General features: G+C 45.7%; 1 protein-coding gene across 1 annotated transcript in view; it reads left to right on the forward strand.

The window, feature by feature from the left end:
* Positions 1-23,749, forward strand: part of NOX3 (NADPH oxidase 3) — a 59,358-nt gene that overhangs the window by 20,166 nt on the left and 15,443 nt on the right. The window contains exons 8-10 of the mRNA XM_002714968.5: positions 3,479-3,571; positions 5,746-5,999; positions 12,332-12,494. Coding sequence (XP_002715014.4) covers positions 3,479-3,571; positions 5,746-5,999; positions 12,332-12,494 — 510 coding nt within the window. The remainder of the gene's footprint in view (positions 1-3,478; positions 3,572-5,745; positions 6,000-12,331; positions 12,495-23,749) is intronic.

Genomic DNA, 23,749 nt, shown 5'->3' on the forward strand with positions numbered 1-23,749 from the left:
ACATCAAGAAACCAAAGCTCCATGGGCAGGCACTTGACCTAGTGGTTAGAATTCCAGTTAGGAGTCCATGTCCCGTATCAGAGTATCCCACATCCTGACTCCGGCTCCCAATTTCAGCTCTGCACCAGTGCAGACCCTGGAAGGCAGCAGCTGGTGGCCCGGGTGGTTGAGTCCCTGCCACCCACGTGGGCGACCTTGATTGAATTCTCAACTTCTGGCTGCACCCCAGCCATGACAGGCATGTGAGAAGCAAATGAGCGAACGGGAGTACCCCTCTCCTGCCTCTCAAATAAATTAATACATGAATATCATTTTTAAAAAATATAGCAAAGAACTAAGCACTTCTAACTCTGTGGCCACGAATTTTCTTCTCTATACCTCACATCATTGGCTCTGAACCTCTGGCCTTCCCCAAAGCCCCATTTGGCCAGCTCTCCATTGCTATCTACAAGTTCATATCCCCAATATGGGTATTCATCTCGATGAAGACAGTCAAGCATTTCAGAGCATGAAGGGAAACTAAATAATCATCTTTGCCAACTATTTCTCATTTTACAAAATGGAAGATTAGACATCATACAACCTGAGATGTGCCCAAAGACACAGGGTGAGGGAAGGTCGCCCCAAGACCAGAGTCAGACCTTGGGAGACTCGTGCAGCTCCACCTCACGCAGCTCCTCTGGAGCATGATCTCCTTGGCTTCCTCCTGTCTCCCTGCTCATCACTGCTGGACCATTTCCTAATACTCCTCTTTAGCCATACCTTCCTCTCCTTCCTTCACTCCCAAGCCCCCAGGGCATCGCAATGTAACTAAAGTGGGGTATCTGCTCCTGGGGCAACTTCTAGACTGAGGCAGAGATAGAGGAAAGATTAAAGATAACAGTCTCCTTCTGTGGAACCATAGAAAGAAAAATGATCCATTCCGTTTTATCAACATGGAAAAGCCAGAGACCATGGCTGATTTGATGCCATCAAAATGAAGTGTGTGATGTCTAAAACCTTCTAAATTGAGTGTGAATAATTATTTGTAAAAACACACAAAGACTATGTGAGCAATTTTGCAAATAGCTCCATAAGCGTATGCAGAAAAAATCAGAACTTCTGCTACTGTGTCTGGAAAACTCCACACTAAGTCTTTAATTCTTTTTAAGATTTATTCATTTATTTGAAAGTCAGAGTTACAGAGAGAGAGAGAGAGAGAGAGAGAGAGGCCTTCTATCCACTGGTTCACTCCCCAATTGGCTGCAATGGCTGGAGCTGTGCCCATCCAAAGCCAGGAGCCAGGAGCTTCCACTGGGTCTCCCATGCGGGTGCAGGGGCCCAAGCACTTGGGCCTTCTTACACTACCGTCTCAGGCCATAGCAGAGAGCTGGATCGGACGTGGAGCAGCCAGGTCTTGAACAGGCACCCATATGGGATGCTGGCACTGCAGCATACCTGCTATGCCACAGCGCCGCCCCCACACCAATTCGGTTCACTCAAGCAGGGGGGACCTTAGGGTTCACTGCCTCAGTGCAGCCCCATCCTCCCCAAGAACTGCTTCCCAGGCTTCTCCACTCTGATCTGCTTTCCTGCCTCCCTCCCAGCACAGGTTGGTGAAAGCTTTTATCCTCTCTGCTTTCCAAACGCATTGTGGAGCCCTGCAGAGGCAGAAAAGAATAAATGGGTCAAATTGCTTGGGGTCGCCTGCACAGATCTAGCTTTTGTCAGGCAAACAAGAGGTCCCCTGGAAAAAAAGCAGAGAAGGGTTTTAATAGATGAGAGGAGGCACCATACAAACAGGCCCCAAAGGAAACAGAAATGCCCCAAAGAAGAAAACAGGAAAGGTATCTCAAAAGAAGTAAAAATCATGCTAAAGGCCTGTGACTTGTCCACAGAACACTTGCAGCCCAACAGCTGGTGAGGCGGAAATGTGTTGATTAGAGGGGTTTAGCAAACATCTGAGTTCAAAAGAATGAGATGCCTACCTGCTCCCAAGATACTACTCGGAGATTTAGGAGACTAAGGAGGAAATTTGTAGGCACTGTGAAAGGCGTGATTCCAGTCCTGGCTCTCTCGGATCTACCTTTGCCTCCCTGGACAACTCAAACTCGCGCAAGGTCAAGTTTCTTCTTTGAAAGAAAAATCAGGCTGCATTTCCAAGAACCCTTAACCTCCATGCATTATGCGAGTTCATGAGTCTCTAGTGTTCTGTTCAACAGAAAGCAGCTTGATAGCATGGTAAATGCTCAAGGGAAGCAGCCCAGGGCCCTGGAGGGACTCAGCCTCGGGGTCAGGACTTCACGTGTTGCCTTATCACCTTCATGACCCCGGAAAATTTGTTTGATCTTACTGCCCCTTAGTTTCCTAAGATAACACAAGGGACAATTTGTTACCAGACCCAACATAACTCTGCAAGAATTTAAGCTCCCATTCCTTCCAGTTTATTGGAGGAAGATACTTTGTGTTGCACAAAACACCTGTTACAAGAGTAGCCTGATGCTCAATTGATCATCCACGATGCCTTTTGTATTCTTAAGCAGTTAATATACAGGGTGTGTATTTGGCCTAGTGGCTAAGATGCTGTCTGGGACATCAGCATCCCACATTGGAGTGCTTGGGTCTGGGGCCCAGCTCCACCCCCATTCCCAGCTCCTGTTAATGCACACTGTGAGAGGTGGCAGGTGATGGCCAAAGTAGCTGAATCCCAGTAACTCATATGGGAGACCCAAACTGAGTTCCAGCCTCCCAGCTTCAACCTGGCCCACTCCTGGCTGCGGTGGGTATTTGGAATAGTGAACCAATAGACGGGAGTGTGATATCTTTCTCTCTTTCCCTTTCTCTAGCTTTCAAAGAAATAAAATTAATTATTTTTTAAAAGGTTAATGTGTTATCTAGTTAATTGGGAGTAGAAATTCTTACTCTCACAGTTCTTCAGACCATTACTGAGACTTTTGTTCTGATTTGTAACTTAGAATAAGGATGCTAGGAAACTATGTTGGTGAGTGCCTCTGTCTGTGCATTTGTTCAGGGAGACCTCCTAGTTGCGATGCATTATTGGTCCCAAAATTCACTATTTGAAAAGTCTTAATTTAATTTCCCACGTCCTGTGTTGGCTGAGTAACGTCGCTTTGTAAGCCTTTGACTTTGGCTGAGTCGGGGAGCATTTATGACCCTATCATATGTAACATAAACATCAATCTGCTTTCTTATTTCTTTGCAAATTCAATTATTTCTAATTACATAAAGGCAGCATTGATCAAGTAAGCATAAAAACCAATACAGGAGAATTTACTCTCTTAAATAAGCTTGTAGGCTTCAAGGAATAATTGAATGTTATAGTATTTAATATGAGGAGACATCTTTGTTGTTGATAACTGCCCCAAAGTTAGAGGAAAACGTCTAAACCCCATCATGCTGTGTATTGATTTGGTTCAAATTGAAAATATTTGGATTCTGTTTTCATTTCCTTTTCCTCTCTCTCTGCTGCTCTCTGCAGGCTTGGAAATGGGTTTTGGGACCCGTGGTCTTGTATGCTTGTGAACGAATAATTAGGTTCTGGCGATTTCAGCAAGAGGTTGTCATTACCAAGGTATGCATGTAGCTTTATGTCTGAATAAAAGCCTGAGTGTAGATGAAATTTTTTTATTAGCCCAAGTTTTTAATTTGCCATTTTTATTGCAGAACTGTCTGTAATTTAGAGGCTCATCTTTGGTTCTAATAATTGCTTGATCCCGAGCATCTTTCAGTGTGACTAATTCTGCTGAAGCAGGGATCAGGGCTCCAGACCGGTACACAGGATTCTGATAAAGGCTTACGGCAGAGAATCTTCTGGCTGTCTCCTCATGCTGGTTCTGTCTCGGGGGAAAAGGCAGCGGAGCGAGTAGGTGGCACATTGATCACAGTATCTTCTTTCACCATATAAAGGTGTAGATTTTGCAAACACACATACGATCAAACATTGTTGTGTGTGCACTCTCACCTGGGACTGCTAAACAGCGACGCAGTCACCATATGGTTCAGAGTGAAAAGGGACCCTGGGGAGAAAGGGCACACTGAATCTATGCTAGCAAGTGCAATGCTCTTTGGTAGAAGGTTCCACTCTTGCTGTCCCTCCTCACAGCTCTCCAGTGTTCACCGTGGGCTGCAGGAAGACAGGAATGCACACACTACGAGCACAAACCCTGGAGACGCTGCTCAACTCTCTTTCCCTTGCACTTTTTTACGTGTCCAAAGAAATTCTCTGCTCTCCACACTTAGAATATCTTGTTAATATAATTTTGACATAGTACCATATCCCCTTAACCGTCTTCATGAAAGCAGATCTATAGAAATTGCTCTTACTTCTGCCTTAAGCTGTTGCTGTGTTGCTGTTTTTAAGTTAAGCACCAAAGGATGTCAGCCTGTATCACACGCCAGGCTGTAAAACTTGTGGCAGCCTACTGGAACTGTTACTAGGGAGACCATTTAAGAGCAGCATCAGAACAAATATCAGTAGGGAGAGGAGAAACTTAGCACTAATGATTAAAATGCTGTGAAATTCGCTTCTGGATGGAAAAATACTGTCACTGTATTTATTAGATATTAGATTTTGTTCCCTTATACCTATTGACACAAAAAAATACAGTGGCTTGGGGAGATTTTTTTTCCCTGAAAATAGGATGAAAATTTCAGAAGATAAATTAGTTCTTTCCTTCTGATAAGCAGCAAATGATAGGGATTTCATAAAAGCTGTGAGAGCCCTTGCAAGGTGCTTCCCTACATCTAAAACTCAGAGCCCGGGAGGACACTGGGCAAGCGTTAACTAAAATGAGACAAAACAAATAAAGCATTGCAGGGGGAGTTGGTATTTTTTGGCTTAGCAGGAAGGAATACAAAGGGGCTTCAAAAGTTCCCGAAGAATGGGTGATAAGATGGGTGTAGTGCTGGCTTTGGCCTAGCAGCTAACATGCCAGTTGAGATACCTCAATGCCTCGCTCTAAGTCCTGACTCTAGCTTCCTGCTGGTACAGAGCCCGGGGCACAGCAGATGATAGCTCAGGTAGTTAGGCCCCTGCCTATATGGTAGACCTGGATGGAGTCCCACGCTCCTGGATTTGGCCTGACCCAGCCATGACCATTGAAGATATTCAGGGAGCGACCAACCAGTGAGTTGAAGATACCTCTCTCTCTCTCTGTCTCTCTCCCTCCTCCCCTCCCTTCCCCTCTTCATTTCCCTCTCCCTCTCTCTCCCTTTCTTCCTCCTTCTCTCTCTCTTTCAAATAAACAGTTTTAAATGATGTGCATTTTCCTCAACATCTGAAGACCTCTCATGCTCAGATTAATTCACAAAGGGTGGCCAAAAGATGCAGATAATTGAAGAAGAAAATGAACTCTTCCTAGATTTTTAAAAATATGGAGACCATGTGGTGATTATTTTAGTAACTGTAAATTAAATGATACACATAACACATAGTTACATAATCTCCTGGAGCTGGTTAACCATGCTGTGGAAGGCCTGATCCTGTGTCAGTCACATGTCAGATACAACGTTGCACCTGGGTGCAGTTGCCCAGGTTTCAAACACAGCACTCTGGAGACAGCAGACTTCCTGCCCAAGGGGCAATGCCAGACATGAAAGTGGTGGCAGATATCATCAAAGCTAGCAGCTTTGCAGTAAACCATACCTCCAGAAAGCCAACTTACAATTTTGAGTGCCTTTGATGGAACAAAGCCTATGTCTTCCCATGTAACCTGCATTTATGGCAATTCTCTTGCTCTGATTTAGGTGATAAGTCACCCATCTGGAGTCTTGGAACTTCGCATGAAGAAGCGTGACTTCACAATGGCTCCAGGGCAGTACATCTTCATCCAGTGCCCGGCCATCTCCCTGCTGGAGTGGCATCCCTTCACCCTCACCTCAGCCCCCCACGAAGACTTCTTCAGTGTGCACATCCGGGCAGCAGGAGACTGGACAGAAGCTTTGTGTGAGGCCTTTGGGGCACAGGGACAGGACCTGAAGGATCCCTGTAGCTTGCCAAGGTTAGAGACTTTCTTTCTTTCTTTCTTTCTTTCTTTCTTTCTTTCTTTCTTTCTTATTTATTTGAAAGTTAGAGTTACACAGAGAGAGGAGAAGCAGAGAGAGAGAGAGAGAGAGAGAGAGAGAGAGGTTGTCCATCTGATGGTTCACTCCCCAAATGCCGTAACAGAGCTGTGATGATCCGAAGCCAGAAGCCAGGAGCTTCTTCCAGGTCTCCCACGTGGGTGCAGGGGCCCAAGGACGTGGGCCATCTTCTACTGCTTTCCCAGGCCATAGCAGAGAGCTGGAAGAGAAGTGGAGCAGCCGGGACTCGAACCGGCGCCCATATGGGATGCTGGCACTTCAGGCCAGGGCGTTAACTCACTGTGCCACAGTGCCAGCCCCAGAAACCTTTTCTTTATTCTGTGTAAATCCACAGCATTGCAAAAAAAAGTGTTAATGCATCAACATGCTACCAAATTCAGTAATATCTTTATTCTAAGTTGTAAAAACTGAGCTTTTTTTTTTTTTTAAATTGGAGAAGCTACATAAAACTGTTAATTTAGGAGCCTTCCAAAAGAAACAAGTACATTTCTGTTTAAAAGGAAAAAAAGTGTTCAACAAAGGTAGGCACTGATCCAGGAAGGAGGAACACGTTGCTATTCCAGCTCTGAAAGCATCCTTCAGCTAATTATATGCAGCTAATCATGAGTAAGACAACTCTGAACTTTTTCCACCAGTCTGGGGGCTGCAGACCACATTTGCAAAGTTTGGTCTTCGTTAGAAGGATGTTTTGTCTCTGTGTGGTCGCCTTGTAAAGTCCTGGATACATTGGATTTAAGGATCCACAGTACTCCCATATGACCTCCTTTTAACTTGATTCATTACATCTGCAATCCTTTTTCTTAACAAGGTCACATTCTAAGGTATTGGGGGTTATGACTTCAATGGATCAAGGAGGGGACAAAATTCAACCCTCAGTACGACCCTCTTCAGAAAAGCCTGGGCAACAAAGACAAATACCACATGTTCTCACTCCTGTGTGAAAGCTAGAAAGCTGATCTCAAAGAATAGAGACTGGGCTAATGGTGGCTAGGCCTCAGAAAGGTATGTAGTAGAAAGAGGATGATTAGGGCCGGCGCCGCGGCTCACTAGGCTAATCTTCCGCCTAGCGGCGCCGGCACACCGGGTTCTAGTCCCGGTCAGGGCGCCGGATTCTTTCCCGATTGCCCCTCTTCCAGGCCAGCTCTCTGCTGTGGCCAGGGAGTGCAGTGGAGGATGGCCCAAGTGCTTGGGCCCTGCACCCCATGGGAGACCAGGAAAAGCACCTGGCTCCTGGCTCCTGCCATCGGATCAGCGCGGTGCGCCAGCCGTAGCGCGCCGGCCGCGGCGGCCATTGGAGGGTGAACCAACGGCAAAGGAAGACCTTTCTCTCTGTCTCTCTCTCTCACTGTCCACTCTGCCTGTCAAAAAAAAAAAAATCATAAAAAAAAAAGAAAGAGGATGATTAATGAATACAAGGGTAAGATAGACAGGAGGCATAACTTCCGATGTTCTCTAGCAGAGTAGAATAACTGGGACTGAGAGAATTTATTTCAAAAGAGCTTGTGGAAATTTTGAATGTTCCCAGCACAAAGGAATGAGAAATGCCCTGATGGTGAATAGGACCATGACCTTGATCTGATCATTACACACTGTGTACATAAATTGAAATATCACACTGTGCTCCATAAATACAATTATTGTATGTCAATTAAAAAGCACTTTATATACTAAAAAAAATGAAGAAGAAGAAAAGCAAAGCCTGGACACATGACAAGAATCCCAGTGTAGACACTGCCAAGAATCCCAGTGTAGACCACTGCCCCTCTGCTCTTGGAAGTAGAGTGGCTTAGGCTTGACTCCCGCACTGTATGATGACCCCAAAGCCAAGGAAGCCCATGTCACCTGTTTAGCACCTCACAAAAATAGGGACCCAAAAAGGGTGAGAGAAACATTTTGAAAGAATTCCACATTTCAAAAAGGAGCATCACTACTAAGTGGACTGGAGAGAGAGGTTCTGGTGACTCCAAATAACGATGACATTCTTAAAAGCTAGAAGAAAGCATTTTGAATGTTTTTGTCATAAAGAAATGAGACACAGGTATGTTGACCTCGATTTGAACGTTACACAGTGCGTACATGTGTTGAAACATCACATGTACCCCATACATATCTTCAGTTTGTATGTGTCAACTTAAAAGCCTTAAAAGTAATTTTTTTTGAAATTTGAAAGGAGAATCAGATTCCTACTTCTGTCCTTGTGGGAGGGCACCAGAAACTACCACACAGTAGACATTGCCATAGGAACTCGGAGAGGGAGCATGGTGAGGACACATTTAGAACGGAAGTTCCTGAGAGTGGGTGGGATATGGTGCTGCTCCTCTGTCTCTCTGGTGCACGCCAATGGTGCCTGGTGCATGGTGGGTACAGAGTAAAGATTTCAACAAGGGATGAATGACTTTATGGATTCTCTAGCTCATTTAATTTGGTATAATAAATTCAAGGCACAGAATCTAATCAGCTTGTTGTCCCTCTTTCCCATGGGATGCAGGAATGTGCCTGCATAGCACTGGGTGTGGGTGTATTTAGTGGGTACAGAGAGTCACCTCTCTCCATTTCAACCCCTGCTTCTAAAGAATGGTATGAGGTCAAGCCAGCTCTAAACATCATTGGTTCAGACCAGAGCCCCAAATCATAGGGGAACATGTGACAATTCAGTTAGCACCTTTGGTTTTTATAATGGAAAGGAAGTAACGTAACAGAATCCCAAAGTTCAAAATGCAATGCAAATGCTTAAAACCAAGAATAAAAGCAGAGACACACACACTGTGTCTAACAGCTTCCCTGGTTCCTGCCCTTCCCGCGCTGTGGCCAAGGTCAACAGTGTCATCTGTTTGGCTAGCCTGGCCACTGCTCTGTGTGTATACAGTTGTCTGGTCTATCAACTGCCCTCTCTGTTCACAAGTCAGCCAGCATTTCAGCCAGCCCCCAGCAAGAAGCTGGTGTGTGTTTCTCAGTAGTTGACAGGCTTTCTGTCCATGCAGCGCAGCAGCTGCTGCAAGGCCCAGTAGGATCTGGCCTCCTGCTCCCTGAGTGCCTTACTCTACTTTTTGTCACTACAAAAAATAACCAAAATAAGCTACTTGGAAAGGAGGTTTACTTTGGGCTATGGGCTTGGAGTTCACAGTCCAAGATAGGGCACCCGCTGGTCTGGTGTTTGATGAAGATGGTGGCCAGAGACAAGTCAGGAAGCAGAGAGACAGGGAGCACACTCGTTTATGCCTGTGTGTTGTGTCTTGGAAAGGAATGGCTTGTCTGTGAAGGCTCCACCCCAACAACCCAATCCAATCTAATCACCCCCCAAAGGCTCCACTTCAGATACCATAATTGGATTAGTTTCCTCCCTTAATCCATTAGATATTAACATTAATTCATTGAAAATCAACAGAAGACTTTGGGGACCAAGCCTTTAACACACGGGCCTTTGGGGTACCCAAACCGTAGCAGTGAGGAAAAGGGTTTTATCTGTTTGGTTCACTGTACCATCCCCAGGGCCTAGAACAAACCCTAGCTATTAGTAGGAACACAATGAATTTTTATGGAATGAATAAAATTGAGCTGTTGTAGACGATAGAGTTCATCTCATTAGTAAATTGGTTTGCACCCTGCCTCTATGTGTGTAGGCATATATATCAGCAGTGAAGATTTCCAAGAAACTAGCCTTGGTTAAAGATTTATTCATTTATTTGAAAGGCAGGTGGGGGGGGAGAGAGAGAGAGAGAGAGAGAGAGATCCTCTAGATGCTGCTACATGACCGAAATGGCCACAACAGCCACAGCAGCCAGGTCTGGGCCAACCTGAAGCCAGGAGCCTGGAACCCCATCTGTGACTCTCACATGGGTAGTAAGGGCCCCAGAACTTGGGCCATCCTCTGTTGCCACCAAGCATACATTAGCAGGAAGCTGAATTGCAAGTGGAGTGACTGGGACTGCAACTGGCACTCTGGTGGGGGATGCCATCATTGAATGCTGTGGCTTAACCTGATGTACCACAATGCCAACCCCTCAAAAACCAGAACTATTTAAATCTTCAATATATGAAGAATATCTTTTTTTTACTCTTTTAATGATATTACAGTTTAGCATTTTTTAAAAGATTTATTTATTTATTTATTTTAACAGTCAGGATTACAGAGAGAGAGGGAAAGACAGTGAGATCTTCCATCTTCTGGTTCACTCCCCAAATGGCTGCAGTGACCAGCTCTGGGCCAGGCTGAAACCAGGAGCCAGGAATTTCATCCAGGAGAAACTTGAATCCCCTCAATTTGAGCCTGGCTATGATCAACTACTTAAAGGCTGGAGAGGCAGGCAAGGGAAAGATCTGAAATGTGCCACTCGGGAAGGCAAATTTCAGTAAAACACGAGGACAAATCGTCTCCAAAGTGGCCTGAGCCAGAACCAGGTGCCCTGCCGTTGACGTTAGACTGCGATGAGCTCTCATGAAGTGGAAGGGCAGATCTGCACACAGGCAGCTTCAGGCACTCCAGGCTAAAATTCTCAGTTCCAATCAGGGGGACGTCTGTCTTTTCTGTGGATTATGTTACACAATTCTTCTTTGGATCTACTCGGTATTTTTTTACATCCATGTCAAATAAATCCCAAAAATGACTAATTGCAACACAATTAACAATAAGACATTTTAGTCTACAGATAGCTTTTTCTCTCTTTTTCTCAATTCCCTTCCTCTAATTATTTATAAAACAATTTACAGTGAGCTAAGAGGCTAACTCTTCCTAGTTAAGGACCTTTTATTTGTATTCTTTCATTTCCATATATCAATATGCAATAAAGCATTAATAATTATGATGAACTTGAAGAGAGTTCATTTGAATTATTAGAATGTCTGGCATATAGACTGTTTTCAAATAAACCCAATTGAACTTTCATGAACACATAGAGAAGTCCAAGTGGGCCAACCTCAGGTGCCTTCAACAGACATCCCTGAGGGAATGGTTATGAATGACTTAGAAACATTTTAATCAGCATATCTTTGTTCCTATGTAAATGTGTGCTGCTGACAGCAATTTTTTAAACATCCCCTGTATAATTTATTCAACAAATTGCTACTGAGTCAGTCCATGTTGGAGAGCAGGTGAGACTTGGGGATATAGGCACGAGCAAAGACAAATCTGGCTGCCTGCCATTGACTCAGGGTCCAGAGATCACACCAGGCATAAGGTGAACCGTGCACGACCAATAAAAAGCACCAAAATTATGATGGTGATGGGGCCATAGAAAAGGGGAGCGTGGTGTTCTACATTTTATGAGAGGATTTAACCTGGTCTGATGCGTCTGGGAAGGCTTCCTCAAGACAGTTATTCAGAATGGATAATTATTCAGGTAACAAGGAATGGAATGGTACAATTGTTCAGATAAGATGGAATGGAACTGCACCCATTAACCAAGTAAGAGGATGCAGAGAAATCAGAGTGCTACGGGGAAAATATTTTCACATGCAAAGGCCCTGTGGCATAAAACAGTACTGTGTGTTTTAGGAAATGGAAGAAAAGCCAGTGTGAGGAACTAGTGATGAGAGATGGAGAAGATTCCAGGGGCCAGTCTACATGAGGCCATGTTAAGGGCTATGTTATTCATCCAATGAATATGTTTGTTCATTATAAAGAAAAATTTGCTAAATAAAGACAGAGCATCAGTACTACCCCTGGCTTACTTATCACAGATTTTAAGATAGCATAATCTGAAAGAAAGAATATTAGAAGTTCTGCATAACTGATAAATCTTTCTAAAACTATTTTATTCCAAGTGGAATATAATAATACATAATATAATGTAATAAACCTCCATTAGGCTAACATGTGAACATGCTAAGAATGTATGAACAAGCAAATGACCAAAGGCTAGAATTATATCAGGAACAAGACAGAACTTTCTGAACCACCTTGAGGCTTCTGCTGTTTTTGTCTGCTGACAGCCGGGGGGCAGGGTTGGGGGAAGGCCTCTTCCACCAGGCTTCATGATGGATGGACTCGAAACTAAGAGGAGGCAGCCTCAGGTAAGAGATGTGAGCTATAGCAGGCTTTGCCCTTCCTTGAGTGGCGACCGGATCAGAACTACCCGGCTGTGGCCACCAGGGGTGGTACCTTCATGCTAACCCCAGGCTGTCCAAACAGGGCTTTCCCTTGCGCATAGTCAAGCTCTCTGTACTTACGTGAAGACACATCCTAATATGAGCGCTGACTTGGCAAGATTCTGAGCTCAAGAGCAAAGTGTTCTGAAGGCCACTCTGATTTCAGGCTGGCCGTGGACGGGCCATTCGGAGCTGCTCTGACGGACGTGTTCCACTACCCCGCGAGTGTGTGCATTGCAGCCGGAATCGGAGTCACTCCCTTTGCCGCACTTCTGAAATCTCTATGGCACAAATGTTGTGATTCCCAGAGCCAGCTGAAGCCAAGCAAGGTATGGAAAAATCATTAGTTCACCCGCCCATGGATTAGAAGCTTCAACGTTCTTGTATCTCTCATCTACCGATTCTTGGGGAGGATTTTAATTAACTATGAGGGATAAATTCAAGGATCCTTAACTATACTTATGTTCTTAAAAATCTCCATTCAGTACTGCATTTATGAGAAGGGTTATGTCTAATCTTGTTAAAGATGACAAGACATAAATTTTATTGCTTCATTGCCATTACAGGACATGTAATTGCTCATCTCAATAAAATATGGACAGGCGGGCAATGGCTGTGTGATGGGCTGCAGTTAGGAACATTAACAGGCAGCCTTCATTCAGATTGTCTTTGGTCTCACGCTATGCTTGCAAGTGTCCAGTTCTGTACCCTGCTCTCACAGACTTGGTCTTAACAAGAAGCCACCACTTCTTTGTGTTCTTTGACTAGATGCCTCCGCGATTCCCTTCTTTCCTTCGTCCCATCTTAAGGCTCCATCCCATACTTTGAGCCTATAGAAGCAAAATAAACTTTCCAGCCACAAAGATTTGAGAGAACAAATGGGCAATAGACAGAATAACAGGAGAAAAGGCATACAAATGTGCTAATGTCCAACCTTTATGAGGCTCAAAGAGGGACCACATGGTTGAAGCTTCAAGGCCATCTTTATAAAGGACAGGGAAATGGGCAACGCGGGCAATTTTAGTGGAAAAGTAAATGATCTTTAGGGGAGATGAACAGGCCTGAAGAACAGAAAGTAGCCTGGGACAGAGCGTCTCTGGGCTCTGGGTGTGGCGTCAACTCCAGCCTTCTCCCTGCACGCTCTGGGGGAGCCAGCCTCTAAGTAGATATGGGACCTTCTGCCTTCCTGGAGGGAAAGAGGGGCAGAAAGCCAGGGAGATCTTGGGTCTGTAGCTCGGATTGTTCAGCACACCAAAGCGTCATGCTCCAGCTACCTTCCCTGAGTCCCAACAACCCTGTGGGGCCAGCAGTGGTAGAAGAGGAGGGATGAGAACTAGTGATGTGAACGCACGCAGAGCCAGGACACAGGCGAGCTTGGTGCTGGTGCTGGTCCTGCCTCTTCTGCTCTGCTTGGTCCTTTGACACAGTCTTCCCCTCCACCGATATGTGTCAATTAGCATGCCCCAACACGTGTCCCAATGTGTGACGTGGTTCACTGAAGAGAATTCTGGGGTCAAATGAATTTAAGAAATCCCCCAAAACTTCCTGTGCTGGAGGAGTCACACCACTACTTGCCCATCAGATAAGTTCTGCAGGAAAGAACCTCACACAGTTTAGTCTCGCGATGCCTTCCCAAGCTTAGTCAGCCATAGCATTTCTTCACCTGACGCCAGTTAAGGAATCTTAGTCTTTGGAGCACAAAGGCTAGACTTCAAGATCCCTGCTGAAGGGTCTTTCCCAACTAAGAAGCAAGAATAAATTTTACTATTTCATGAGTCTCCAAGTAACAGGTGGTTGACATACATTTTCTTGTTTGCTATTCTATAATCTACCCAACAATCCTATAAAGAAAACAATACAAGGACCAGATTCCAGAAAAGAAATGGAAATAATTTTCCTGATTGTATACTATAAAAAAGCTCTGCATAGATTTTAAAATTTTTTGCACCAAAGTAAACTTATCTTTTAATTCAATTTTTTCTTAAACGCTTCAAAGTACTCTTGTTTTGTGTATTCCATAAATATTGAATAGATTATTCAATGAGTGAATAAATGTCTACATGTTCAAAAGAATAAACAAATAGCTTCTATGAAATTTTCTAAAAAAATCAAGGTTGCTAATATTTGTTCTCTTTGTATAACAAAAAAATACTATTTAGTAATTTGATAATTAAAACAACAGATTCCAGTTATAGAGGAAATTCTTTTAAGAATTCATAAAACCTGAAAGCCCATTACAGGAATCCACAAAATCTCAGTCCTTCTGCCTTTCTCCCCAGTACAGTGTTATTCCTGGACTCCTGGCCTGTGCCTTTGGACTTCCTCAAGGCTGCTGCAATGGGGTGAGGGAGGGGGCCTAACCCATTACCACAAAGCTATAAAACAGACACATTGATCATCTCCATTACAAAAATGAGAACCCATAGAGTTGGATGGAAAAAAACAGCACTATTTTCACAGCTTAGAAATATTTGAGGGAATATTTGGCAGTGGTCGTGGTCTATGGGAGATAGGAAACTAGAGTATCGAATCATAAAACCCCCTGAAGCTGTCCCCTCCCAGCTCTGCACGTGGCAATGGAAGCTGGCATGCGCACTTCAAGTGGGAAGTGGCTCGTCCACGGTGACCCAGCAGTCTGGCGACCGAGTCAGCATGTGTGTGCGCACATTTCTGCTGTCCACGTCCAGGCTCGCTCATGAAAGGAGTGAGCTTATCATGCTGTTGAAAGGTTAGGCAGAGAATGACACTCAAGACCGCGTGTAACGAGCGAAAGTTGAGGAAGTTTCTCTTGAAGCAATTTCGTCTTTGTTTGAGTACAGCTATCATTAGGCTTAGGCAACTAATATTGGTCAGGGCCACGGGCATGCTTTTGAGATATAAATACCACTCCTTCCACTAACCCGTCAGCATCTATATAATTTTGAAAGCGCAGCAGAGGAAACCAGTACATATTCATCTAACAGCTTCTTCACAATTTCAGGTCTGAGCTGTAGTTTCCAGATTGATCTCTTTTGTTGAAAGAAAAAAAAAAAAAAGGAAGGGGGAAACAACACAGAGCTGGAATTTTAAGCCAAAATGGTTAATTGCAATTTGGTGGGATTTTTCTCCTCCACCTGCAAAATATTAGGTGGCACAAAAGTGTAACATTTTACATACACACCTCAAGTTGTAAGGGTACGTTGAACAAATCTGCACCACCAATGTTTCCCAGGCTGTTCCCCTGCAAACCCCATCTTCTTTATTTTTCTCTTCCGCCTGTTTATTCTAGAAAACATCTAAGTCAGAAGCAAAAGCATAACCAGTAAGATGCCAGCCACTGCTTGGGATCCTAAGTAGCGCTTTTCTACTCGAAGCTGACCTTTCCAACTCTCTTTGGTTCAAACTATCTTTTGTTTTGGAAGATCCAGGGAGGGTGGTGAGAAACCAGGTCAGGAGGAGATGTCCCATGAAGGCAAAATCACAAGTAGAATGATGGCTTGCTGTGAAGAAAATGGAAAAAAAGTTGTGATCCAGTAAAGGGATATTTTCAACACTGAAGCAAAGGCCAGCCTGCACTAGGATGAAGGCAGAGAGAGCCTTGTGCCCCTGTGGGAGGAGTGGGGGAGCGAGGTGGCTGAGAAATCTCTGACCCAATGCAGCTGAGAGCTGAGGGGTCCAAACTCCCCATAGCAAGAAGGCCTCCCACTGCTGCCTAGCGGGGCTGATGAATTCTACATCACACTCAATTTGTGAAAAGAGCTCTTGAAAAAAAATTAGGACACTTTGCTTGTGCAAACTGTCAAAATGATGAATGGAATAGATGTGTTTGAGTGGAGAGGGAAGGGGCAGACTGCTGACTTCAATCCTTTGGCTGACGCATTTCAGTATCCCTTGCATCATAGCCGTGTAGATGGGACTGGGAGAATGGCCGACTGGAAGATTTGGTTCCTTTTCTTAACTGCATATGAAATCTTCAGGCTACAATAAAATAGATTATAGAAAAATGGAGCTAATCTAATTTCTTCATACTTGTCTTTCTTCATCAGCTCAATAATAGATAATCACGATAATGGGTATTTATGGTTTATCCCCTGCAAAATGGCCTTTGGGTTCCTAACCTAATGTAATAAACAGATAATTCAAATAAAAAGACAGCATGGGCCAGTGGAAATGAGAGAAAGAGGCCGAGAGAGACAGAAATCCATACCCTACGTGAATACATTCATAAAGGCAAGGAGGGCCTGCTCTAATTCTAATGAATGAAAAATGCATTTAATTTCATCTGTTTAGTTTGAGAAATTATTTACTTTCTCTTTCCCTCACACTGGAGCGCTGGCTACTGCTGGAATCGATCCCCTCTCCTTACCTCCGAGAGATGTGATCAATGGAGCTGGGTGGCATGGGCCCTGCTCCGGCTCCTCGTGAAACCCAGGCTTCTCATTTTCATTTTCTTGGAAGACTTCAGCATCCCATTAGTCCTTACTATTGCGCTGTGCGGAAGTGACAACTGTTAATACTTTGTAATATCTTGGTTTATATCACCCAAGCCATTTCTGACCAGAGTCTTACGTAAAAGATTAAAGTAAAATCAAAATCAAGAATCTTCCTTCATTCCCCTCCTCCCACAGACTCAGCACCTGCATCACTTTGCCTCCCCAGGATTTCGTTATTGGACAGCTGAGTGGGTCGCACGCCGCTCCTTTCCTACGCAGTCACCTACACATACGGAGGGACTTCAAAGAGTTCTTGGGAACAGAATTAAAAGAAAAGTTTAGAGGAGGGCGTTTGGCCTCACAGTTAAGATACTTGGAATGCCCACATCCCATACCAGAGTGCTTGTGTTCAAGACCCGGCTGTGCTTCTGATCCCAGCATCCTGTTAATGCACCTGCGAGGAGGCAACAGGTGATGGCCCACGTGGTTGGGTTCCTGCCACCCACATGGGCGACTCGGGTTGAGTTCCAAGCTCCCTGTTTTGGACAGACCCAGGCTTGCTATAGGCAAACTCACTTCTGTTTGGCGAGTGAGCCAGCAGGTAGAGGATCTCTTTCTGCCTGTGTCTCTTTCCCTCTTTGTCTTTTTAAAAAAATAAATATTTTAAGTAAAAGATCTGTCTATTTTGGTACAAAATATTCTTGAAATCCATGTATAAAGCAGTCTTCAGAAAGTTCATGGAACCTGTGTATTACAACAAAACCACACATGGATTTTAACATTTTTTCTTCAAAATAAAGATCTTTTAATTCAATTTTCCATGAGCTTTTTGAAGTTCCCTCATACCTATACACATATGCAACACGCATTTTGTACTTAAATTGCTGTGTGGGAGGGAGATGTGCAATTTGGCTTTTGCTGTCCATTATAATATATAATATCTATAGATAATATATGTTGTTTTCTATTGGCAAATTAAGCATCAATACCTGATGATCTATTTCATTTTATTTGGTGCCTTCAGGTATTTCCTGGTGCTCTCAGCCCACCATTTACTTAACGACCATACTAGCAATGAATGTGTCAGGGGGCCAACAAGGATTATTCACTGTAATTATGTCAAACAGAAGTGTTAATAAAAAAATAAAGTCCTTCCTGGATTTCCGGGCAAACCATCATTACAGTCAGGAAACAGTTAACACTCGATGATGTCTTTAAGGAAAAGGCTTAAGGACAAACAATGGTTGGCAAAGGCCAGTCTTGGTCTTATAATGGTTAATCAGAAACACTTTTCATAATGCTGTCTATCACTTTAAGATTTACCTATTTGGAGCTGGTGCTGTGGTGCTGTGGCATAGTGGGTAAAGCTGCTGCCTGCAGTGCTGGCAACCCATATGGACGCCAGTTCGAGTCCCAGCTGCTCCATTTCTGAGCCAGCTCTCTGCTATGGCCTGGAAAGGCAGCAGAAGATGGCCCAAGTCCTTGGGCTCTTGCACCCATGTGGGAGACCCAGAAGAAGCTCCTGGCTCCTGGCTTTGGATGGGCGCAGCTCTAGCCACTGTGGCCATCTGGGGAGTAAACCAGCATGTAGAAGATCTCTCTCTCTCTCTCTCTCTCTCTCTCTCTCTCTCTCTTTCACGTTCTCTGCTTCTGCTCTCTGTAACTCCGCCTTTCAAATAAATAAATCTTTGTTTTTAACGATTTATTTATTTATTTGAAAGACGGAGTTACAGAGAGGGAAAGACAGAGAGAGAGAGAGAGAGAGAGAGAGAGAGATCTTCCACCCATTGTTTCACTCCCCAAATGGCCACAGCAACCAGAACTGGTCCAGTCCAAAGCCAGGAGCTAGGAGCTTTATCCCATGTGGGTGCAGGGGCCCAAGGACTGGGGCCATCTCCTGCTACTTTCCCAGGCACATCAGCAGGGAGCAGGGTCAGAAGTCGGGCAGCCGGACCTCGAACTAGCACCCATATTAGATGGTAACACTGCAGGCAGTAGCTTTACCCACTATGCCCCAATGCCAGCCCCAGTGTTATCACTTTAAAACTGGAAGGTCGGGGCAGGCGCCGTGGCTCACTTGGTTAATCCTCCGCCTGTGGCGCCGGCATCCCATATGGACGCCGGGTTCTGGTCCCAGTTGCCCCTCTTCCAGTCCAGCTCTCTGCTGTGGCCCGGGAGGGCAGTGGAGGATGGACCAAGTACTTGGACTCCTGCACCCACATGGGAGACCAGGAGGAGGCATCTGGCTCCGTGGCAGCCATTTGGGGGGTGAACCAGCGGGGGGAGGACCTTTCTCTCTGTCTCGCTCTCTCACTGTCTAACTCTGCTTGTCAAATAAAAAAAAAACTGGAAGGTTTACACCTTAAGGAGGCTTATTAGGCCAACAGGACCGGTTCTTGTGTGCATCTTCTCGCATCTATTATATCCATTCACAATTGCCCTAACAACAAAGCAAAGTGAAAACCAGGACTAAAAGAGGAACCATTTGTTTAGGTGGCAGTATGCTTTCTAACTACCCATCACATCTGTGTCTTCTCAGAAGAAGTTCTCTGTGGACAACTGTCAGGATTCCCTCTCCTGCCCCGCTGGTTTGGAGCCTCTGTCTCGTGTGTTTCCTACACCATGTGGGGCACTGTAGGGTGCTGCCCCGGGGGCTGGTCACATCACAGCCCACGGCCTTCTCCTTGCTAGGGAGGCATCAGTGAAGGGCGCGCTCTGTAACTGGATTCCATGTGAGTTTGGTGTACGAGGAACCTGGGATACTCCTTCCCTAGTGAAGTGGGTCCCCTTTAAGGCCTGATTCATTATCATCAGTGCTGAAAATCCAATTCCAAGACTGATGCAGGAGATCAGTGTGGCTTCTTCTCTCAATGACCGCCATGTCTACAGCCCACCGGAGACCGGTGGTAACACAGACTACGTGAGGCAAACAGCCCCGTTTGCTCTGTAATATAAATATATTGCGCTCATTCTCACACTCCCGCGAAGTGACAGTGAGGACAGTAACAACAGCAGCGAACGTCTGAGCATTTGTTCTACAAACACTGCGCTAACCGCTGCAGGAGACCATCTCCCTGCTTCCTCGCGATGCCCCTGTGACTTTCTGTTCTGTGTTTATTGTTTATTTCCACATCCGTGGAAATCTACTTGAGCTGAGTAAGCCCCCTGCAGCCCTCCAGTGCCCCCCCCCCAACAATGACAGCTCCTGACAGCAAGGCCAGGGGTCTAGGATGCTATGCCGTGTTCTACACCTATATCCTCATGGACACCCTTTTGCTTTGGATGGATTCTGGGCCATAAATAAATAAATAGATAAATAAATACGTTCCCATTCATTCTCAGGGAATCGATTTTGGTTCTAAAGAATACAAATTAGATTGCTAGAATGTGACCTCTGCCTGTGTTGTAAACACCTGTTCAAGTTATGGCATAGGCTTCTGTTATGTTTTTTTTTTTTTTAAAGACTTATTTATTCATTTGAAAGGCAGAGCTACAGAGAGGCAGAGGCAGAGAGAGAGAGAGAGAGAGGTCTTCTATCCACTGGTTCACTCTCCAGTTGGCCGCAATAGCTGGATCTGAGCTGATCCGAAGCCAGGAGCCAGGAGCTTCCTCCAGGTCTCCCACGCAGGTGCAGGGGCCCAACCACTTGGGCCATTCTCTACTGCTTTCCTAGGCCACAGCAGAGAGCTGGATTGGAAGTGGAGCAGCCGGGACTTGAACCAGCACCCATATGGGATGCCAGCACTGCAGGCAGTGGCTTTACCTGCTAGGCCACAGTGCCATTCTCTCTGTTATGGTTTGAACAGGATGTGACTCCCCATACTCAAAGACTTAGGCTAACCATTCATGGATTGATGTTAATGGTGGATTAGGGTGGAGATTTTTTACAATCATAGTGTCTGGGCCGGCGCCGCGGCTCACTAAGCTAATCCTCCGCCTGCGGCGCCGGCACAGCGGGTTCTAGTCCCGGTCGGGGCACCGGATTCTGTCCCGGTTGCCCCTCTTCCAGGCCAGCTCTCTGTGGCCCGGGAAGGCAGTGGAGGATGGCCCAAGTGCTTGGGCCCTGCACCCCATGGGAAACCAGGAGAAGTACCTGGCTCCTGCCATTGGATCAGTGCGGTGCGCCGGCCACAGCGCACCAGCCATGGCAGCCATTGGAGGGTGAACCAATGGCAAAGGAAGACCTTTCTCTCTGTCTCTCTCTCTCTCACTGTCCACTCTGCTTGTCCCAAAAAAAAAAAAAAAAAAAACTTGGACATGCCCATGTCTCACCAGCCCCAGGGCACTTTGGCCTGGTGCCCACGTGGTGCTGAAGCATTCTTAAAGGAGCCCAGGCCTCAGGGAACATGGAAGTGGAATGGGACGTGGGAGAGGGCAGAACACCGTGAGTGAGGCTCAGACCCAGGCCATCCACAGGTGGACGCCGCCAGGTTTGCTCATTAGTGCCTGGGAAGGGTGTGCCAGCAAAGGCCTGTGCCAGCCCCACGCACTGAGCCCACGATCCCACAGAGGCCTCCTGACACATCTGGGCACCCGCTCTATCCTCAGTGAGATGTTAAAACACAGTAAGTTCCTTAAGAAAGTTCAGCACTGTCCTGATGTACAGAGGATGGATGACTTCCTGTTTCACAAACTCTTTTAAAATCACCTTAGCTGTTTTGGGCCTCTTAGATCAGCTACGGAATTCTGAGAGCCGTTCTCTATAGAGGTAACTGATTTTAGGGTTGTTTTATTTTTAGAGGCTAAGTGGGGAAGGTGAGTGTTGGAAGGCACAGATCACAGAGTTTCAGTCTATTGTCGGAGATACTTGTTGTCGCGTTGACCAGGTCCTTTGCACTGGGTGAAATGCAGGGGTGGAACTCCCATGTCCCCTCGCAGTGAGTGTCCCCGTCCATTAAAAAGATGAAAGACAATCAAAGTAAATACCCTTTCTGCTGTTCAAAGTCTCTCTTTTTTTCCTTGTTCTGCCTGGAGCTCTTCTCCGGAGCCTTCCATTTTCCCGCCACAGTCTCTTGCCCCAAAGCTGCCCGGTGTCACCTAGAAGTCAATTACGGAGGGAAAAACTCACAAAGCCATTACAAGGAAGCAAAAAAGCATAAAAGGCTTGGCAAGCCCTAAGAATGCTGACACACAGCTAAACCACAAGAAAGTGAGGACAGCAACGATTTCTATTGGAAAGGACAAAGGGTAGTGGGGGGAAGAAGCTAAGATGTGGGCGGTTCTCAAGTAAAGATGATTGAAACTAACTCGAAATTAAAACTTCTCTTTGTTAAAAAAAAAAAAAGAAAAGCAAAACTCTTGGTTTATTATTCATATGTGAATACATATTCGGCCTGCTCCTAAAGAAGTCATAGAAAATAGATCAGTGATGCTCACGCCAAATGCCACCCTTAATGTTCTGAGATAAAACCGCCTGCCCGGGGCAGGGAGGAAGAGGTGGAGGACGATAGGTAAGCACGTGTCGAATTCAGTCATGAGGCGTTCCATTCCCACCAGCAGCGCAGCAAGTCAAAGCACAGACTATGGCATTCAAAGAATAATTTAGACCAGGCGCTACACAAGGCAAAAAGAAACAAGACAGTCCACGGCCACACCGCCCTGTGTGTGCCCCATCTGGTCTGGTCTCGGAAGCAAAGCAGGGTCAGGTCTGGTTAGTACTTGGATGGGAGAAACAGGATAACGCGGTCATTGGCAACAGCCTCCTAACTGGTCCCCATTCTTCGTCTCCTGTTCCGCATCCCCCCAGTGTGTGCCCAACCTGCAGCCAGACAGCCCCTTCCACAGGTTCCTGCTCAACACCCCCCACCGCTCCAGCCGCTCAGACAAAACAGCAAGGAGGGCTGCGAAGTCCTGCGCCATCCAGCCTCCCCTCTCCCCTCCCCCCTTCTGCTCCCCCCACACTCCCCCTACTCGGCCTGCTGCTCTTCCTGGGGAGTCTGCTCGGGACCCCTGTTTTTGCCCCCTCCAACAGAACAGCTCCTGCCTGGCCCAGCTCCTTCGCCTGCTCCAGGTCTTTCTTGACTCAGAGGCTCTGTTCTCAGCCAGGCCTCCTTGCCCACCCCACGCAATGCTGCCGTATGGTTCTGCCTGGCAAGTGTCTCCATCTGACTTAGCCTGTGTTCCACCTATTGAACGTCTTGCTCTTCCTCTGACATGCAAACTCCAGGAGAACAAGGAATTTGGAGTTACTGCTGTTTTGTTCTCTGTTGTTCATGTTCACCGCTTCAGAGCTTGGAGCACTCTCCACATATACAGTCCTAAGTCTTCAGTGTGTGTTTGTTGCAACAGGACCCCTTCCTCTTGGCTTCCGGGCCAAAGGCCTGCTGCCTGCCTCAGAGAGGACCTCCTTTGGTGTGCGGGGGGTGGTGGGGTGGGCGGGGGTGTGCGTGGCCATCCTCCTTAGGGACTGAGGGTGATTTCTTCCAAGACTAATGTGTTAAATGTCCATCCTGCAAATACATATGCTGTAATTCTTGGGAGAAAAAGTCTCATCCTCACCAGCTTTGCTTTTCCTGATTGTCAATATTAGAAATTCTTTCAGAAATCTGAACCGAATAGCCAAGATATTTAGCCTTGAAATACATTCTGTGATTTCTGCCTCCCTTGTGAATTTGATTTATTGATTAATTAAAGCTCATCTATGGCTTTGATGATCTGATTGTGAGTTTGCAGGCTGATGGCAGAGAACTCTGATCCTTGGGGAAGATGCCTGCAGGTGGGGTTACACCACCTGGGTCAGGAGTCCCTCCCAGCCGTCGTTAGCTGATCACTGTGTCTCTTTGGGGAGAAGGTACAGGCATGAGCCATGGCAACAGTAGGCAGGAGTGTGAGAAAAATCTGGAACATTCATAGATTTATCTCCTGTGGTTACTTCTAGAAGCAATTATCTGAAACTCAAAGTTCCAAAACTCAACCTTTATTTTAGAAAATTCACACTACTTCTTGTCACATGCCATTTGTTCAACACAGAGATTAAAAAAAAAAAAAAAAAAAAAAAAAAAAACCTCCCCAACATAATTTCCTCATAGCAGTTGACACACAGGCACAGCCCCACCTTCTTGGACACTGATCTGTCTCGCTGAGAGGGAATTTCTGGCCTGTGTGTCTTGATTCAGCAATTACCATAATCTCCACTCTCCAGGGGCCAGGACTGGCGAAGTGGATTAGTGCCC

Source organism: Oryctolagus cuniculus, chromosome 5 (assembly GCF_051225735.1).
Source record: "Oryctolagus cuniculus isolate XC-2025 breed Fujian yellow rabbit chromosome 5, ASM5122573v1, whole genome shotgun sequence".
Lineage (NCBI taxonomy): Eukaryota > Metazoa > Chordata > Mammalia > Lagomorpha > Leporidae > Oryctolagus > Oryctolagus cuniculus.